Source organism: Alexandromys fortis, unplaced genomic scaffold (assembly GCF_014885135.2).
Source record: "Alexandromys fortis isolate MF-2015 unplaced genomic scaffold, M_Fortis_MF-2015_v1.1 scaffold_87, whole genome shotgun sequence".
NCBI classification, from domain to species: Eukaryota; Metazoa; Chordata; class Mammalia; order Rodentia; family Cricetidae; genus Alexandromys; species Alexandromys fortis.
The window spans coordinates 1213049-1231190 of record NW_026067971.1 but is presented as its reverse complement, the minus strand read 5'-3'; the positions used below and the strand labels follow the sequence as shown (position 1 = coordinate 1231190).

At 41.1% G+C, this 18142-nt stretch overlaps 1 protein-coding gene across 30 annotated transcripts in view; it reads left to right on the top strand.

Moving 5' to 3' along the window:
- The first annotated feature begins 281 nt into the window (after positions 1-281).
- Positions 282-18142, top strand: part of Sec31a (SEC31 homolog A, COPII coat complex component) — a 56591-nt gene continuing 38730 nt past the window's right edge. For 27 of the 30 annotated variants that reach the window (XM_050155655.1, XM_050155649.1, XM_050155647.1 and 24 more), the window contains exons 1-7: positions 282-414; positions 10577-10659; positions 11256-11379; positions 12976-13174; positions 13783-13878; positions 15519-15659; positions 17214-17356. In XM_050155655.1, coding sequence (XP_050011612.1) covers positions 10581-10659; positions 11256-11379; positions 12976-13174; positions 13783-13878; positions 15519-15659; positions 17214-17356 — 782 coding nt within the window. In that variant the 5' untranslated portion in view covers positions 282-414; positions 10577-10580. The remainder of the gene's footprint in view (positions 415-10576; positions 10660-11255; positions 11380-12975; positions 13175-13782; positions 13879-15518; positions 15660-17213; positions 17357-18142) is intronic. The other 3 variants (XM_050155627.1, XM_050155625.1, XM_050155624.1) reach the window with 3 other exon arrangements.

Below are 18142 nucleotides of genomic sequence, written 5' to 3'. Positions count from 1 at the left end.
CGGGGTAGGCGTGGCGAGTCGCCGCACCCGGAAGTGGCGGCCCGCAGGCGGGGCTGCGGCTGCCACGTTGGAGCGGAGAGTGGAGGTGGCCCTGGGCCGCGGAGGAGGGGCAGCGGCGGCGGATCCGGGGAGAGTCCGACGTTCGCCGGCTGACGCAGGACAGGTAGCGGAGGTCTGCCAGGTGTGTCTGCCGTTCGGTTCCTGCCCCTCGCCAGGTTCGGTGTCCGCTGCCGAGGCCCGAGGCCCGCTCTCCGCTGACGGCGCGACCCTGTCTCGTTTAGGCGCCGCCGGGACAACGCCTGGAGTCGCCGCCGCCGGGTGATCGCGCCCGTCATCCTCCGCCAACGTTTCCAGGCTGCCCTGCTCCGGAGTGTGTTTGAGGTTAGGACCCTCCAAGACTCTGTGCACAAAGAGGTGCGATCCCCGAGGGCGTGGAAGGGAAACGGACCCCAGGATTATTTCTTTCACTTAAGTTCGGTAGAGATTTTTTTTTATAAATTGTGTTTGAACTCTTGCCAAATTTAAGGGATTACTCTCTACTGTCTACGATTGTATTCTTTAGCGTCAGCAGTCGCCAGTCACAGCCTATCTTAAGACGTGTAGGATTTTGCTGCTGTTGTTACAGTAAATTAAATTGTAAAAGAATTGCCTGGACTTGTGGGCACATAAACTTTTTTGGAGGGGAGCTTGTAGAACTAATTCTGCAGGGTTTTTTTTTTTTTTTTGAAGTTGCAGGAGTGTTTTGATAGGTTCTCCAAATTATTTGACGAAAGCTGGCACTCGGTTCTTTTGTTTACAATTGTAACTGTTAAAGGGATCATTAGAAGCTTGCTCTTTCCCTTAAATCCTGATTATTCAGGAGTTAGCTGTGTACTGCCCTTTTGAGTAGTTCTGCCCTTGTTTCTCTAACCCTTAATTATAGCTCCCAGAAAGGATTTTAGGAACGAGAACTTTTGGATGATTAATTGCTGCCCAATTGTGAATATGTTACATGCGTATGGAGTTTGGAAATGTGAGGTTTGGGATGAGTTTTGGATTTTTCTGATTAATTTTGTGTGAACAGGTTCTTTCTTGAACTATGTACAAGTAGAAAGACTTTTGTAAACTGTAAAGCGCAGTGACTATTGCTCTTTTGGCATTTCTATTCCCCTTTGAAGGCTTTGGGCTGTCTTCCTGGAAGAACGTGTTTCCTCTGTATGCACATGCCTGGGTAGAATTTGCTGTGTAATTTCATGGGGTTTGAGAATCCCACATTAAAAACTTGTAAAGCGATACTGCTACGTTAAGTTCTTTTTGTTTCTTCCTCTCTTCTTCCCTCCATCCTTCATTGAGATTGGGTCTATTGTGGCCCAGAATGGCTCAAACTCACCAAATAGCCAAGAATGTCCTTGAATTCTGACCCTCCTAATATTTCCTCCCCAGTTCTGGGATTCTGGCACGTCCACCACATCTGAACTGTTTCCTTTTTTGTAGGTTAATTTCACCTCAAGTTTTAATCTTGTAGATGAGTGTTTAGTTCAGCAACCAAGGCATGGTTAATTTTTGACTTTGGTTGAATGAGGTGAGCCTGGGACAGTTGATAATGCTGAATGACTCTCAGAGAACCAATATTTCTCTTCTCAGTGAGATATTTTGCTCACATGCACTTTTACTAAAGTGCCAGCATGGGATTTGTATTCCTCTTTAAGAGTCAAAGGTGCCGAGGCCAGGACCTCTGACTTCGCTTTCCTGAGGTGTGGCGTGGCTCTAGGGTGTTGCAAGGTTGCTACCTTTGACAGAATAGTACTGTTGGGTGTTCATATTCCTTCATAAAGCTTGCAATTTGACAGTCAGTTTCGGTCTGCAGAGATGGCAGTTAGGAGCCCATATTGCCCTTCCTGGTACCCACATCTAGTGGCTCACAATCACCTGGAATTCCAGCTCCATGGAATCTGACTCCTCTGTACCTAGACCTACACAGACACAAACACGGGTCATATAATTTTAAAAATTATAAAGAACATTAGTAGAAAGAAGAAAGTTTTCACTTAAAAATAAGTTCTTGTCTAGAACATTCCTCAGATGTTAGGTTTTCGTCTCTGTTTTTTATTGAGGCACATGATGACACTCAGGATGAAACCCAGGGCCGTGGAGATTCTAGGTATGCACTGCGATGTATCCCCAACTCTTGAAACAGGAGCTTATCCTTGTAGCCCAGGCTGGCCTGAAACTGCTGGTCCCCTGCCTCTTAATTGCCGTAGATTATATGCCTCTGTGTGCCACCTTGCTAGCACTTAGATGTAGTTTTGAAGACTTTGGGATAGACCTTTGTGGGAGAGGAGCAAAAACACATCTGTGCAGTGATGTGAGATTTAGAGCTGAGACTTAGGCTGATGTTTAAGAGTAGGGTGTGTGTTCCAGGCCTCAGGTTACCTGCTGTTCTGTAGGTCCTGTCTTGTAGGTAATAGATACAACCAAACGACTGTCCTCAAAGTGTCCATTTCCTGTTTTTATTATGACTGTGTTCTGGGTAAAATGATCCTGACTGCAACAATAATGTACAACGTGACTACAGTCACATAATACTGAAAATCCACATGAAACTATAAGTTGTAACTGAGAAGTATAGATGGCTTCATTTAACCCCTCATATTCTAAGGAAGTCATCTGTAATTAAATAAACGAGTGTTTCTAAGAGAGGGAAATGCTCATATTCAGTGAGACTGTATTTTCGTGGCATTCTTATAGATTATGGTAGTCTTGTTTAATTTGATTCAGAACTTGCTGCCTAGTTCTAGGCCATATTGTAACATAGGGTTTTCTTTCCATAGCTGGCCCCGAGACTTCATTCTGTGCAGGCAATAACAGGAACTACGTTTACTGGACCCTTGAGCTGGGCATGTGAAGGAATGCTTTGAGCTCCTCCTCAGCTGTTTCATGGCCCTGGCTATCTCCGTGTTACACATTAACTAACGGTGGGGATTAGGCGGCCCTTGTACCTCTGCTGTCAGGGAACTGTAATTCCACTCAGGATTTTTTTCTTTTTTTCTTTGTTTTTTAAGACATTTGGTTTTTAAGACAGGGTCCCTCTCTTGTAACTTTAACTTTGGAGCCTGTTCTGCAACTCACTATATACACTAGGCTGGCCTTGAAACTCACAGAGATCTGTCTGCCTCTGTCTCTGCCTCCCAGGTGCTGGGATTAGATTTTTTGGGGGGTAAGGTTGTTCTAAGCAGGGTTTCTCTGTGTAGTTTTGACTGTCCTGGAACTCCCTTTGTAGGCCAGGCTGGCCTCGAACTCACAGAGATCCACCTGCCTCTGCCTGGGATTAACCCCAGCTTTAAAAAAATATATAGCTATTTATTTGTTTTTCTTTTTAGAAATAACTCTGAAATTAACTCCTTCCCCACCTTGCTAGTATTCCCCTCCCTTTTTTTAAACATGAAAAGATTCTCTAAGTAGTTAAAAATTTACAAAAAAAAAATTGTATTCAACTCTAGTCATTTTAGCTTATCTAGGTCTCGGTACATTTGTTTCCCTTTAGCTATTACATTCAAAATCGAAACGAAACTTGTGTATGTTTCCTACATACCTCATATGGATCACATGCATGCAGAGACTCTTGGAGGCCAGAATGTCTTCGAGAACTCAGGCTGCAGACAGTTGTGAGCTGCTCTGTGGCTGCTGGGAACTAAACCTGGATCTTCTGCATGAGCAGTAAGCACTTTGAATCACTGAGCCAGGTGTCTAGATCCACCCTAAGCAATTTTGAATCCCAAAAGAATAAGACTTAATGCCTGATTAAAAATTGACATGATACATAAAGCAGTTAGTAAAATGGCAAATTTGAAAACATAAATAGTATATGCACCAGCTGTGGTATAATGGTTCATGCTCTGGACTCTGAATCCAGTGATCCGAGTTTGTGTCTTTGTGGGACCTGTTCCTTGAGGAAGAGACCTGATCAGTCATCCTCATCAACTCAGACCATGAAGCCCAACATAAATGCGCTGTCCATGCAGGCTTCAGCTCTGCCGGGTTTCATGCATGTTTCTCTTTGTTTTCTTCAATGGGATATAATAAAGTATCTAGTTAAAATAGGATGATATTATATTCTAAAATCCCTAAAGTGTGAGCCTGCTGAAGTGAACAGTCATGAGCTTATTGAGATCCATGTGAACTGGATTTTCATAAATGAACAGTAACTGAATTTTCTATTAAAGATTAAATCAGTTGGCTGAGAGGAGGAAGAGGGTTCATGATAAAATAGGTCCTTTTTTTTTTCTCTTACAAAATCAGAATCTTTTTTCACCTTTAATCGTCTTAGATAGTAATCTTATTTTAAAACCTGGTCTCCTGGGTTCAATTCCCAGCACCCACATGGCAGCTCAGAACTATCTGTAACTCCTGATCCAGGGAATCTGTCACCCTCACAACAACATACATGCAGGCAAAACACCAGTGTACATAAAATGCAAATAAAATAAAATAAAAGGCTGGGTCTCACTGTGTAGCCTGCTTGGCTTGGAACTTACTGTATAGGCCAAATTGGCCTCAGTCTAGCAGAGTTCCATCTGCCTCTGCCTCTAGCGCTAGAATTAAAGGTACCTGCCACCATGGCCAGCCCTCCCTCCACCTTTCTTTGATATGGAGACGTGAAGCCAGGGCTTTCTCAGGCTAGCCATTGGTAGGTACTCTTTCAGTGAGCTGATTCCCCCCTACTTGCCTGTGTGTGTAAGTAGGTGTGCTGGCTATGTGTGTGTCTCTGTGTGTGTGCGTGTGTGTATGTGCAAGTGGAGGTTAGAGGTCAACCTGGGAATCGCTGATTGGCTAGATCTACTCTGTAAGCCGTTCAGCTCTTCCTGTTTCATGCTGAATGTTAGGATTATAAGAATGCAGTCCTTTTTTCCTTTCTGTTTTGAGACAGGGACTCACCAGGTTGCCCAGGCTGGTCTTGAACTCATTCTGTAGCCCAGGATAGACTTGGGTCTATGATTCATCCTTCCCTCCTTCTTTTTCTTCCTGAAAAGCTAGGATTACAGCACAAGTAACAAAACACTCATTTGTGTGTGTGTGTGTGTGTGTGTGTGTGTGTGTGTGAGAGAGAGAGAGAGAGAGAGAGAGAGAGAGTGTGCAGGTGTGCAAGTGGAGTCAGCTGTGTGTACCGTGTGTGTCACAAGATTATGCTCAGGTTGTCGGGTTTAGCATCAGCCACCTTTATCCAATGAGCTATCTTGCCATCCGTTTCTTAGTATTTTTATCTAACATCTTTCTTAATTATTGTTGTTGATTTGAAACAGGGTCCCATGTTCTAGTCTAGCCAGGAAGTCAGGAAGTAGCTGAAACAGGGAATGTCCCTGAACTTCTGATTGTTCCACTTCCTCTGGAGTGCTAAGGCTATAGGACCCTGTGTGCTACCACCCATGCTGTGTGTATGGGGTTGATCCCAGGGTGCCTGGCATGCTAGCTTGGCACTCTGCCCTCACAGCTATAGCCTGTTGATGATGATAGAGACAAGAACTTGGATTTGGGAGTTAAACTGAGTTCAGTCTTGGCTGTCTCTGAGTTTGCACAAATTGTCATGTGTAGAATCTTGAAGTGGACACTGTTTGAATGCGTACAGTTCACATCGGGAGCCCTTCTCTGGACACTGATGAAAGGAGGTTGGTCCTCTGAAGAGGCGTCAGGACGCTGGCAGGTGGTGTGGAGCGTTGATTGTGTGGCAGTGAAACCAGAGGGTCTGCCGAGGAAGGATATGATTGTAAAAGTCCAGGATATAGGAATTTGATTATTCAAGCAGGCAGTGAAGAAGTACAGAGTAGAAGATGTGAAGTCTGTAGATTTCTGCATCTGTAATCTCGGAGAGTAAAGTCAGTCAGGAGAAATCTAAGCACATTCAGCAGTACAAAGGTAAATGCTGAGAGATAGTGCTGTTGACTTTAACTGGGAGTGCAAGATTGTGTGAGCCGGGTGTGGGGAGGGCTCCGTGGTTAGAGCGCTTGCTGCTTTTCCAGCACTACAGCCGCCTCCACCTCCAGGACCAGTGGGTCTTACACTGCCTTCTGGCCTCCTGGACATAGACACATGTGCAGGCAGAGCACCCACACACAGAAGAATAAATGTAGAAAAGACTATATGTGCTAACTTCATTTGTGCAGCTAGCATTTATCGAATAAAAAACCCTGGGGATTGATGTCATTAAATAAATTTTTTTAAAAATTGCAAAGATAGAACCAAAAATGTGCTGAAATGAAAATAAAGATCTCAATTACCAGAGAAATAATAACTACACAAAAAGAAAATGAACAATAGCAGAATATAAATTACAAAACCAGATAGCAGAGCTGGTCACAATGGCCTGCATTTACAATCCCCGTGCTTGAGACAAGGGGGATCCCTGGGTTCACCAGCCACACAGCTGAGCTGTATTGGCAAGATCTGATCTAGGCTGATTGAGAGACCCTGCCGTGAAAACGAAGGTAGATAGCTTCTGGGGTAGATTGCTGGCGTGCACACACATTCATACATATATACATATGCGTATACACAAACACATGCATGCTACATTTTATATACACAATAAATAATATATACATTTTATACACACAGTATAATAGATATACACATTTTATACATATACACACAATATGTGTATAATGTGTGTGTCTGTATCTCAGAATATGATGGACTAAGACCAACCACATCTCTGGTATCTGTAACTTTTTTTTTCCCCCCGAGACAGGATTTATCTCTGTGCAGCCCTGGCTGTCCTGGAACTCACTCTGTAGACCAGGCTGGCCTCACACTCAGAGACCCGCCTACCTCTGCCTCCCGAGTGCTGGGATTAAAGGTGTGCGCTACTATCACCTGGCTGCTATCTATAACTTTTAAATGTTTTAAGTTAGCCAAACAAACTTCTGATCAGTTCACCATGCACAATCTAAGTTATTTTACTATTTCCAGGACAGTTAATGGAATCAGAGTGGTTTAAAGGTACTCTGTAAATGTACATGTAAAGGAATCTTTTGTTTGTTGTTTTTGAGACAGGGTCTGTCCTAGAGCTCCCTGTGTGGGCCAGTCTGGCCTCAAACTTAGAACTCCATCAGCCTTTGACCCCCAAGTGCTGGGACTAAAGGCAGCACATGGCACACAGCTGTGAAGGTTTAAACCCCGGAAAACTAGGTGCGCTATTACATCCCTGGGTTCCCAGCACTTGGAGGCGGAGACAGAGGATTAGTGGAGCTCAGGAGTTCAGTAACCTGGGCTGCACAGTGAATCTCACTCTCAGACAACAACACAATGAGATACTGATCTCAGTATGAGACTTACTTATGTTCGTGATAAAGCTGTTAAGGCCAGGTCAGTGTGAATGTGTGCTCAATAGATGTGTGATGATAAAGTCACCTTCATGAAGCTGAGCATGTCCCAGGAGGAACAGACATTTCCGGTAGGAGGCTGTTGAGGAGAGACCAAAAAGACACTATATGGATATGAAAGACAGTGAGATACGGACATGACAGATGGTCTAGACAAGAAAGTGTTGATTAAGGTGTCACTGTGGATGTGGACCCTGAAAAGCGGATCATACCACAAAAAGTCATTGTATAGGTTCCATGTATACAGGGAGAAAGGGAGAGGGAGGGGACAGGATCCAGATTTTAGTGTAGGGAAACTACTTTGTAGAATACTGTAGGGGTAGATATACCTAATTAGACACTTGCCAGAACCCTAATATAAATTGTGAACTGGATAATGGCTCATGGATTGAAATACGAAAGCCGGGCAGTGGTGGCACACACCTTTAGTCTCAGCATTTGGGAGGTGGAGGCAGGTGGATCTCAGTGAGTTCAAGGCCAGCCTGGTCTACAGAGTGAGTTCTAGGGCAGCCAGGACTGTTACACAGAAAAACCTTGTCTCAAAAAAAGCATATTGAATATTGAATGAATGTTAGGGGGAAAGGGACAGTTGTGGTAACAGTACTTTTTAATGCAGTCTCTCTCTTAAACAAACCTACAGCTGCTCTAAAGCATAAAGCCTCTGTTTTTTTTTTTTTAAAGTATTATTTTTATTACCGGATTTTGTTTTTGAGGTTGTTTTGAGAGACACTGTCTCACTCTGTAGCCTTGGCTGGCTTGGAGCTTGATATATAGACCAGGCTGGTCTCAAACTCACAGAAACAACCCCCACAACATCTCTCTCTGGTGCTGGAGTTAAAAGCATGTACTACCACGCCCAGCTATTTATTATTTGTTAGTTTATAGGTGTGTGTGTGTGTGCGTGTGTGTGTGTGTGTGTATGCCTAAGTGTATATGTATTATGCGCTCATTGAGGTCAGAAGAATAAGCTGGGCCCCAGTTCCTGGTGTTTGTGAGCCTCTGCATGAACAGCCAGTGCTCTTAACCACTGAGCCATCTCTTCAGCCCCATAAAGATTATTTTTGAAAAGTCAATTTATCTAAGCTTAGTCAGAAGATTAAATTTGACAGCCTAACTTTTTATAATTAGGGCTTGGGTAATGGAAGGCCTTGGTTCAATCTCTAGCACAAAAAGAAAAGGAAAATCAGAAAAGAAATAGAAAAATGGGCAAATATGTATGAACCACAATCACATATCATTCATACAGACATGCAGAGCAGAAGTACACAGAGCTAACTTTTTTACCTCTTAAAGTGGTAAAAATCTAAAAATGTGGCTCTTCACTCCAGTCAGGCTGAGGAGCAGGGGTGGACATGTTACTCAGAGTGTAAAAGGATTCAGTTGCCACAGAAAGCAACTGGTGGTATCTGTAAAAGTTAAAATGGAGCATGTCATTTCTATTTTTAGTTGTGTATAGGTGTGTATCTGTGTAGGTGTGTGTATGTGAGCGCGGGTAGCCAGAAGAGGGCTTCGGGTGCCCTGGAGCTAGAGTTAGGTGTTTGTGAGCTGCCCAGTATGGGTGCTGGGAACCAAATTTGTCCTCTTCACCGCTAACCCATCCCTCTAGTCCTGGCATTTGTCTTTAACCTAGCAATTTAACTTCTAGGTATTTATGACCGTTCTTACCACAAATGAAATAACATGTACATATGGCTGTTTGAGCCTTGTGAAAGTAATGAACAGGTGTTCTAGATAATTAAATCATGGTATAGCGTACAATAAAAATTCCCTGAAAAAGTATTCATGAAAAAAGTAACAGAGATATGGAAAATATAGCACAATATCCTGTGGGGTTTTTGTTGTTGTTGTTGTTTTAAATGACAGTAACTTTAATGAGAGTAAACAAGAGGCATATGGCTTTATATCTTCAAGTAACCAATTTTCTAAAACCTTCTTTAATCTTAAATCTACAATATATCTGTTTAATTTTAAAATTAGTATTATCTTATTTTCTTTTGACAGTTTACCTATTTATTATTCTTTGTGTGTGGGGGGGATTACTTTGCCTGCATCTGTATCTGTGCACTCATGTGTGCTTGATGCCCGTAGAGGGCTGAGGAAGGTGTTAGAGATGATTGCTAGCTGCTGTGTGGTCTCTGAGACTTGAACCCAGGTCCTCCAGAGGAAGCACAGCCAGTGCTTTTAAGCGCTGAGCCATCTCTCCAGCTGTTCTCTCTTTAGGCAGGATCTTACACCATCCATGTTCGACTCTCACTCCCCCTGCTTTAGGTTCTCCGCGTATGGGAATTACAGGTGTGCACTACCTTACCTGCTCTAAAGTTACTGAATTTATTTTTGTGAGGCAGGCTCTCACTCTGTAACACAGGCTGTCCTGGATTCACTGTGTGGTCTGTGATGGCCTTGAGGCCTTGAGCGCTGTGATTCTCCTTCAGCTGCTGAGTGCTGGGATTGAAGGCATACACTACCACATTTGACTATGGAAAGTTTTTTATAATTGCCTAATCCTACCTCAGAAAGATCTGTCATGTTTACTATGTTGTTTTCCTTCCTCCTGGGAGGTTCTCTCCTACCAGGGCACATATAACTCGGCTTCAGTGCTAATTTATGTTCTTTTTTTTTTTTTTCTTTTTCCTTTTTAAGTTTGAGACAGGGTTTCTCTGTGTAATAGTCCTGGTTTTCCTAGAACTCACTATAGACCAGGCTGGCCTCCAACTCCCAGAGAGCTGCCTGCCTCTGCCTCCCGAGTGCTAGAATTAAAGGTGTTTGCCACCACTGCCCGGCACTTAGATTTTTCTTGTGGGGTGTTTTACAGGATGATTTTTTAGCTAAAGGACTGTGTGTTGAACATCCCTAATTGAAGCATCTGGAGACTTTCCTATTTGGAAACATTTTAAACTTTGTATCTAGGCATGCTCAGTCAGTAAAGTCTAGAAAATATTCTAGTATCAGAAACTCTGAAATCTGAAGCATTTCTGGTCCCCGTCATTTCAGATAATGGGCATTCGTCTATATATCCATAAAGAATTAGAATAATAGAATATTTGTTCCAAAATAGTCCCTTGGTTGATGTCTAATATTGAACATTTCCAAAACACAGTGCATTTGTAGTATTGGTACTTGGGTATTATTAATATTTTAGTGATTTGTTCAGTATGTCTCTATGTATTTTTTGATATTCTGTGGTATGTACTCAGTATTTCTCTGTGCAATGTTCATTTTAGCAGAATGAAGTTAAAGGAAGTAGATCGTACAGCAATGCAGGCATGGAGCCCTGCCCAGAACCACCCCATTTACCTCGCCACAGGTAAGTTCAAAAGAGAAGACAGTGTGATTAGCCTAATTCCTTTTCTGCTTTCTTCATTAGTGCAAGCTTCATCTTCTCTGAAAGGTTTCTCATTCTCCAGCTAGATACCTCCTTTTTCCCTGTCACTTTATCTGGTGACTTTCCTGTGTTTGCAGTGCGTACTTGATGGCGTTGGTCATGAGTTACATACATAGTACCCTTCCCAGTACCCAGGACTCGGGTTTATTTTTAGCCCAGCCGAAGTTGGAACAGCAAATGACATAGCAAAGAGTTTCAGTGAATTATGAGCAAACTTAACAGAGGCACTTTTTAAATAGAGCTTTGTATACTTAAAACATGGGCTGTTTCTCCAGAGAGATTCTAAGATAGGTATAACCTTTAAAACCTTACCTGTCACTACCCACTCATAGAGACCTCATCTCCCAGCCCTGTGCCAGGATCTCATTGCTGTAGGAACTTCGACATGCTCAGTGGCATGCGTGCTGAGGTTTCAGCCACAGGTGTATTCATGACAAGCATGCTTTTAGTTTCTCTTTCATGCCACTTTCTAAGTCTTTGTTTTGCAGATGTAGTTACCATGCATATATTTTCTGTAGGAACGTCTGCTCAGCAGTTGGATGCAACATTTAGTACCAATGCTTCCCTGGAGATATTTGAGTTTGACCTTTCGGACCCGTCCTTGGATATGAAGTCCTGTGCTACTTTCTCCTCTTCTCACAGGTATGAGATTCAGCCTGAAGGTCACATTTTATTCATGTGTTGTGGTAGGTGGCTTTATTTTCTTTTCTTTTTCATTTTGAGTCAGGGTCTTGTGTAACCCAGGCTGACCTGGCACTCATTAGTAGGCAAGGATGCCCTGGACTTCTGCTCCTCCTGCCTTTGGTCGTGAGTCTAGTATTATGGGCAAATCACCACCCTTGCTAGTTATGCTGTGCCTGGGACTGAACCCAGGACTTTGTGCATGCTGGGCAAACACTCTACCAAGTGAGCCTCACCTGGCCCTGTGCTCTACCTCTGGTAATTATAATTATTAGAGACTTTAAGGAATAATGTCGGTGACATGAAAAACTTATGAAAAATTGTACAAGTACATTTTTATGGAAATAAAATATTTATATATCTATGTGTGTATACGTCCTGTTGAATGTTTCACTGATGTTTTATGTAGAATGGCCGTAAGATTCCAGTTTCTAACATCCTTTTTTTTTTTTGTCTCTTTTATTTTATAAAATACAGATATGAATAAAGAAGGGAGTATATGAATATTTTTGTACACACACATAATTTTTTTTTTAAAGACAGGATCAGAAATTTTTAATAATGACTCCCTTAACACTTTTATTGTTCCTGTCCCATAGGCTATATTTTCATGAATACTCTTTAGTCAAATAGAATGCTTACTTTCTTGCCTTTTTTTTTTCTTTTGAGACAGGGTTTCTCTATGTCATCTTGGCTGTCCTGAACTCACTCTGTAGGCTGGCCTCAAATTTATAGGGTACCAGGGGCTGGAGAAATGACTCAGTGGTTAAGAGCACTAACTGCTCTTCCAGAGGACCCGGGTTCGATTCCCAGCACCCACATGGCAGCTCACAACTGTCTGAAAATCCAGTTCCAGGGGCTCTGACACCTTCACACCAATGCACATAAAATAAAGATGAATAAATCATTAAAAAATTAAAAATAATTCATAGAGTTCCTCCTGCCTTTGCCTCCCAAGTGCTGGCATTAAAGGCATATGCTACCACTGGCTGACCCAATGTCTTATTTTCCATGAAAGCAGTTGATTAGCTCTTTGTTGTGCAAGTAAACAAATTTTGGAAATATTAAGTAACTTGCCCAGGGTTGCACAAATGATAAAGTCATTGTAGTAAAGCCATTTTTTAAAAAAGATTTATGTATGTATGATAAATACAGTGTTTTGTCTGCATGTATCCCTGTAGGCTTAGAAGAGGGCACCAGATCTCATTACAGATGGTTGTGAGTCACTATGTGGTAGCTGAGAATTGAACTCAGAACCACTGGAAGAACAGTCAGTGCTGTTAACCATGAGCCATCTCTCCAGCTCAATAAAGTCATTTTTAAGTTCAAGTAAACTTTCTATACTGTATTACTCTGCAGAGTCTTCATTGTTTAGAGATCTGGAAATCAAATACAAATATATAAGTAGACATTAACATTTTATTTTACTAGGGGTATAGTCAGCAGGAGTCAAAGAGAAACTACAGTTTGTATTACATAGATATAGACAAAAATGTGATTTAATATATTAAGACACTTATTTGTTTCTAAGAATGGGTTATTTATTTTCTCCTTAAGGTACCACAAGTTGATCTGGGGACCTCATAAGATGGATTCCAAAGGAGATATTTCTGGAGTTCTGATTGCAGGCGGAGAAAATGGAAACATTATTCTTTATGATCCTTCTAAAATCATAGCTGGAGACAAGGAGGTTGTGATTGCCCAGAAGGACAAGCATACTGGGCCAGTGAGAGCCTTGGATGTAAACATTTTCCAGGTTTGACTTTGGTTGACATTCATTCTTGGTTCTTAGAATATTTGTTCTTCATTTGAAAAAACTACTGACTTCAGTATTAGGAATGGAAGGGGAAGACTGCAGTTCAGACTTCAGGTTAGGAGCTGGGCATAGGCATGGTGCACACGCTTGTTACCTCAGCACGAGGCTATCTCAGACAACAACAGAAGCCTAGGGGGTTTAGGAGGTAACTCAGTTGATACAGTGCCTGCATTATGAGCACTCGGGTAGGATTTGCTGCAGGAGAGCAGTAACTGGCGACTGCTTTTGTTCCAGAGATGCAAAACCACAAGCACCGGGCCCTATGTGGCTAATGTGTTTAATTCTTTAACAGTTTAACCTCGGAACTGCTCTCTTTTATAACATATTGCTTTAAAATAGTTTCATTGTCAGGAGACATATTTCATTTGGAAAGTTATAATGTTTCTCTAAAAAAGTTAACTTTGATGAAGAATTTTGGATAATTAGGAAGCCTCACATAAGATTGTTTTGAATCACTAGGAAAACTGTATGTATTAAAGTGAACATTTTAGTTTTAGTTATTCTGGGTTTTTAGTTATTTGTTATTTGATTATTGTTTCTTTTTGCAGACCAATTTGGTAGCCTCTGGTGCTAATGAATCTGAAATCTACATTTGGGATCTAAACAATTTTGCAACTCCAATGACACCAGGGGCCAAAACACAGGTATAACATTAATTGTTGATCAGTGTAAGGAAAGAAATCAAGCCAGTCTTTTAAATGTATTCATGATGGTTTTAAGTATTTGAACGCAAACTAGTACTTAAATATCATTAAATTCCTTGTGGCATAGTAAAGTATTGATAAATATGTTTCTCTTGTAAGGTGGAGGCAGGAGGATTGCCTTGAGTTTGAAGTCCTCAGGAATATAGAATGAGACTTTATCTAAACTAAAGTGTTGCTGGGTATGGTAGCACAGGCCTTTAACCCTAACACTCAGCAGGAAGAGGCAGGCAGATCTCTGTGAGTTCAAGGCCAGCCTGGTCTACAGAGTAAGTTCCAGAGCAGCTAGGGCTACATAGTGAGACCCTGTCTCAAAAAATAAAACAACTATAGTCTTTCTACAAGGTATCTTATTGTGTAGATGTCCTGTTTTACTGGCCGTTGGAACTGCTCCTGCCATTTTGAAGTCTTGAAAGGTGGCTTTAATGATATAGTCTGCTATTTACAAAGGCGTTTCCCCAGTAGTCCAGCCTCGCATTTTTGTCCTTTCTGATTCTAGGTCACATTCATTAGCCATCCATTTTGTAGTTTGTGGTCTGTCTTGCAACAGCTGCAAATAAAGAAATGGCTTAGTTTATAGCAAGAATCAGCAAATATTTGTTGGACAAGACAATATTAAACAACACAAAGTAGTTGGAGCTCTGCAGATCTGTATTTTAAACAATGCCTGGCTGTGGATCTAATTTCTAAGTAATAGATTTTATTTTTTTAAAAGATTTATTTATTTATGTGTATACAGTATTCTGCCTACATGCACACCTGCAGGCCAGAAGAGGGCACCAGATCTCATTACAGATGGTTGTGAGCCACTACTTGGTTGCTGGGAATTGAACTCAGGACCTTTAGACAAGCAGATGGTGCTCTTAGCCACTGAGCCATCTCTCCAGCCCAGTAATAGATTTTAAAAAAAAAAAAAGAAAAAGAAAAGCTAAAGGGTCAGGCAGGTCCTTTAACCCCAGAACTCAGGAAGTAAAGGCTGGTGGATCTCTGTGAGTTCCAGGCTGGCCAGAGGTACATACTTGAGACTTGTCTGTCTCAAGAAAAAATAAAGACAGAAAAAATTATAAATGAGGAATAAAAATTTATGATTAAATTTAATTTTTAGTTTTTTGAGACAGGGTCTTACTTTGTAGCTCTCTCTGGCTGTCCTGAAACTCAAGACTAGCCTTGAACTCAGAAGTTGACCTGTCTCCAGAGTGCTGGGACTAAAGGTGTGTGCCACCACACTTGGCTTTATAATTAAATTTGAATATTGTAATGTCCTAGTCTGTTGCTGGGGTTAGACACTGCCCAAAACCAATTTGGGAAAGAAAGGATTTATGTCGCTTACATGTCCCGATCAAAGTCCGTCATCTCTGGAGGTCAAGTGGCTTGGTCAGTTACTTTCCTTCTATAGCCTAGACCCACGTGTCCAGGGAGGCACCCCACATCAGTCAGCAGTCAGAAAGTGTACAGACACACCCTCAGAGCCAGCTGGTAGAGGTAGTTCCCCAGTTTTGGCTCTTCCCAGCGACTTCAGACTGTCAGTTTGACAAAACCAACAGCACAACATGGAGATGTTTTAATGGTTTGTTCCTTAACAGCCGCCAGAAGACATCAGCTGCATTGCATGGAACAGACAAGTCCAGCATATTTTAGCATCAGCGAGTCCCAGTGGCCGGGCAACTGTGTGGGATCTTAGGAAAAATGAGCCGATCATCAAAGTCAGCGATCACAGTAACAGAGTAAGTATAGGTTTGACTTGTGATGGACATGAGTGCTTCTGCTGTGTACCCTGGGGCTTGTTTCAAGAAATCAAGGCTTTGCAAAATTAAAATTGTCTTTTTATCAATGACTTAATAGTGGGATGAATGCCCCCTCCCCCTTAGTGACATTAATTAAATACCCAGTAAACCATGTTGGGTATGTTTTATTATTTATTTAATTTCATTATTTTGATTTTTTGAGACAGGATTTTTCTGTGTAGATTTGGAGCCTGTCCTGGAACTCACTCTGTAGACCAGGCTGGCCTCGAACTCACAGAGCTCTGCCTGGCTCTGCCTCCAAAGATTAAATGTGTGCTCCTCCACCTCCCGGCTTGTTTTTTATTTTTTTAAGCACTTTATTTTGTAATTTTATGTGCATGTGCGTGTACATGTGGGTGCATGTGTGCCATGAAGCACATGTTGTGTTCAGAGGACAACTTTTGGAATCAGGTGGGTCTCAGAGATCAAACTCAGGTTGGAGTGGACTTAGTAAGAGGCACATTTGCCAAGTGAGCCATTTTGGTGGCCTTATTTTCTCTCTCTCTCTCTCTCTCTCTCTCTCTCTCTCTCTCTCTCTCTTCCTTTCTCTCTCTCTTCCTCCTTTCCCTCCCTCCCTCTCTTTTTCTTCAGACTCTTTTTCTTTCTTAAAACTTAAAAAATACTTATATAACATTTATGTTTTTTTGTTTGTCTGTTTTTGGCGGTTATTTGAGCATTCACGCTCCATTGTGCACTTCTGTGCTGGTTCAAGGACAATTTGCATGACTTATTTTCTCCTTCTTTCATATGGGTCCCAGAGATTATACTTAGGTCTTCAGGTTTGATAGTAAGTGCCTTTATGTGCTGAGCCATGGTGCCCACCCTGGTTAAAGATTTTCTAAAATAAGAGTGCCTAAGTCAGAATGTGTATATCATTTTAACACCACGAACCTGTTGAAAAGAGCCTTTCTCCAGATTACCATAGTGTAAATGGACCAGAAATTTTAAAACCCAAGTTCTAGTGGGACAAAGCAAAAATAGTTTTAGTCATTATATGGACTGTATTAGAAATGAGTCATTATACTATATTATAATATAAATAAATATTATATGTAAATACTAGAATGGTCACTCCCAACAATAGTAATGTCTCATTGTCTCAGGAAACTTTAGATGGTTAAGATATTTTTTGTTTTTTTTTTTCTTTTTGTTTTTTTTTTGAGGAAAGGTAGAAGGCTTTAGTTTTTAGTTGAGAACCTTATTTTTATTTTTGAAAGTCTTATATTTTAAGTTTGTATAAATTATTCTTAGTTACAGTATTGATAGTGAAATTCATTTTAGAATTATTTTGACACTGAATTGCTTTATGTGTATCAAGTAGATGAATAAGAAATATCAAATGCTTAAAACTGTTTAGTAACATTTAAAAGGTTCAAAACTAATCTCAGCCGATGCATTTTCCTGTTTATTTTAGTGGTGACATAGCCTTCAAATTTTAGGTCTGCTTCTCATAAAGTAACATGATTGCTAAGATGTGGCCTTTCCTGTCTGCAGATGCACTGCTCTGGGCTGGCGTGGCACCCGGATGTTGCTACACAGATGGTCCTGGCCTCTGAGGACGATCGATTACCCGTGGTCCAGATGTGGGACCTTCGGTTTGCCGCCTCTCCTATCCGGGTTCTGGAAAATCATGCCAGGTACCATACTACTGTTTCAAGGAACTTCGTTTCTTTATTTTTAAATCCTAAAACATAATTACTACTTTTTATTTTAAATAGTAGTCAGGATTTTTACTCTAAAATGGTAGATAGATCATATCATTCTAACATGAATCCTTTGTTAAAGTATTCTTCACCACTTTCTTTAAAACAATTAAGCCAAGCATAGAAATGTGTGTCTGTAATCTCAGTACTTGGCAGTTCAAGGCCATCTTCAGCTACATAATGCATTCAGGAAATTAAAATCACCTAAAATAGTGGGTAAAAATTGGAGTCTATTAAATCTTGACATTGATTATACAATTACATCCATATTAGTCATCATACTTAAGAAAATTTGATGCCATATAGCAACAGTTTAGAAACTGGTTTTATTCTATTTTACTTTAAAAGCAAACATTTTTGAGAAATTAGGTGATCTGTTTTCAGTTTGCAGTAATATATTGAGTAGATATTTTGAAAAATGGGAATATTCTCATGTCTTAGTGTCTTTGTATTTCATTAATGTGGTAAATTTCCTATCGGTGATACCTATTTAGTAGCAAATTTAAGTAAATTAGTTCAATGTGTTTAAATAAGAAAATCCCTTTTAATATTATACTAGTTTCTAGCCAGGTGGTGGCACACATCTTTAATCCAGCACTCAGGAGGCAGAGGCAGGAGGATAGCCGGGTCTACAGAGAGTCTCCCAGGACAGCTAGGACTTTAACACAAAGAAACGTGTCTCGAAAAACCAACCAACCAAACAAACAAACAAAGAAAATG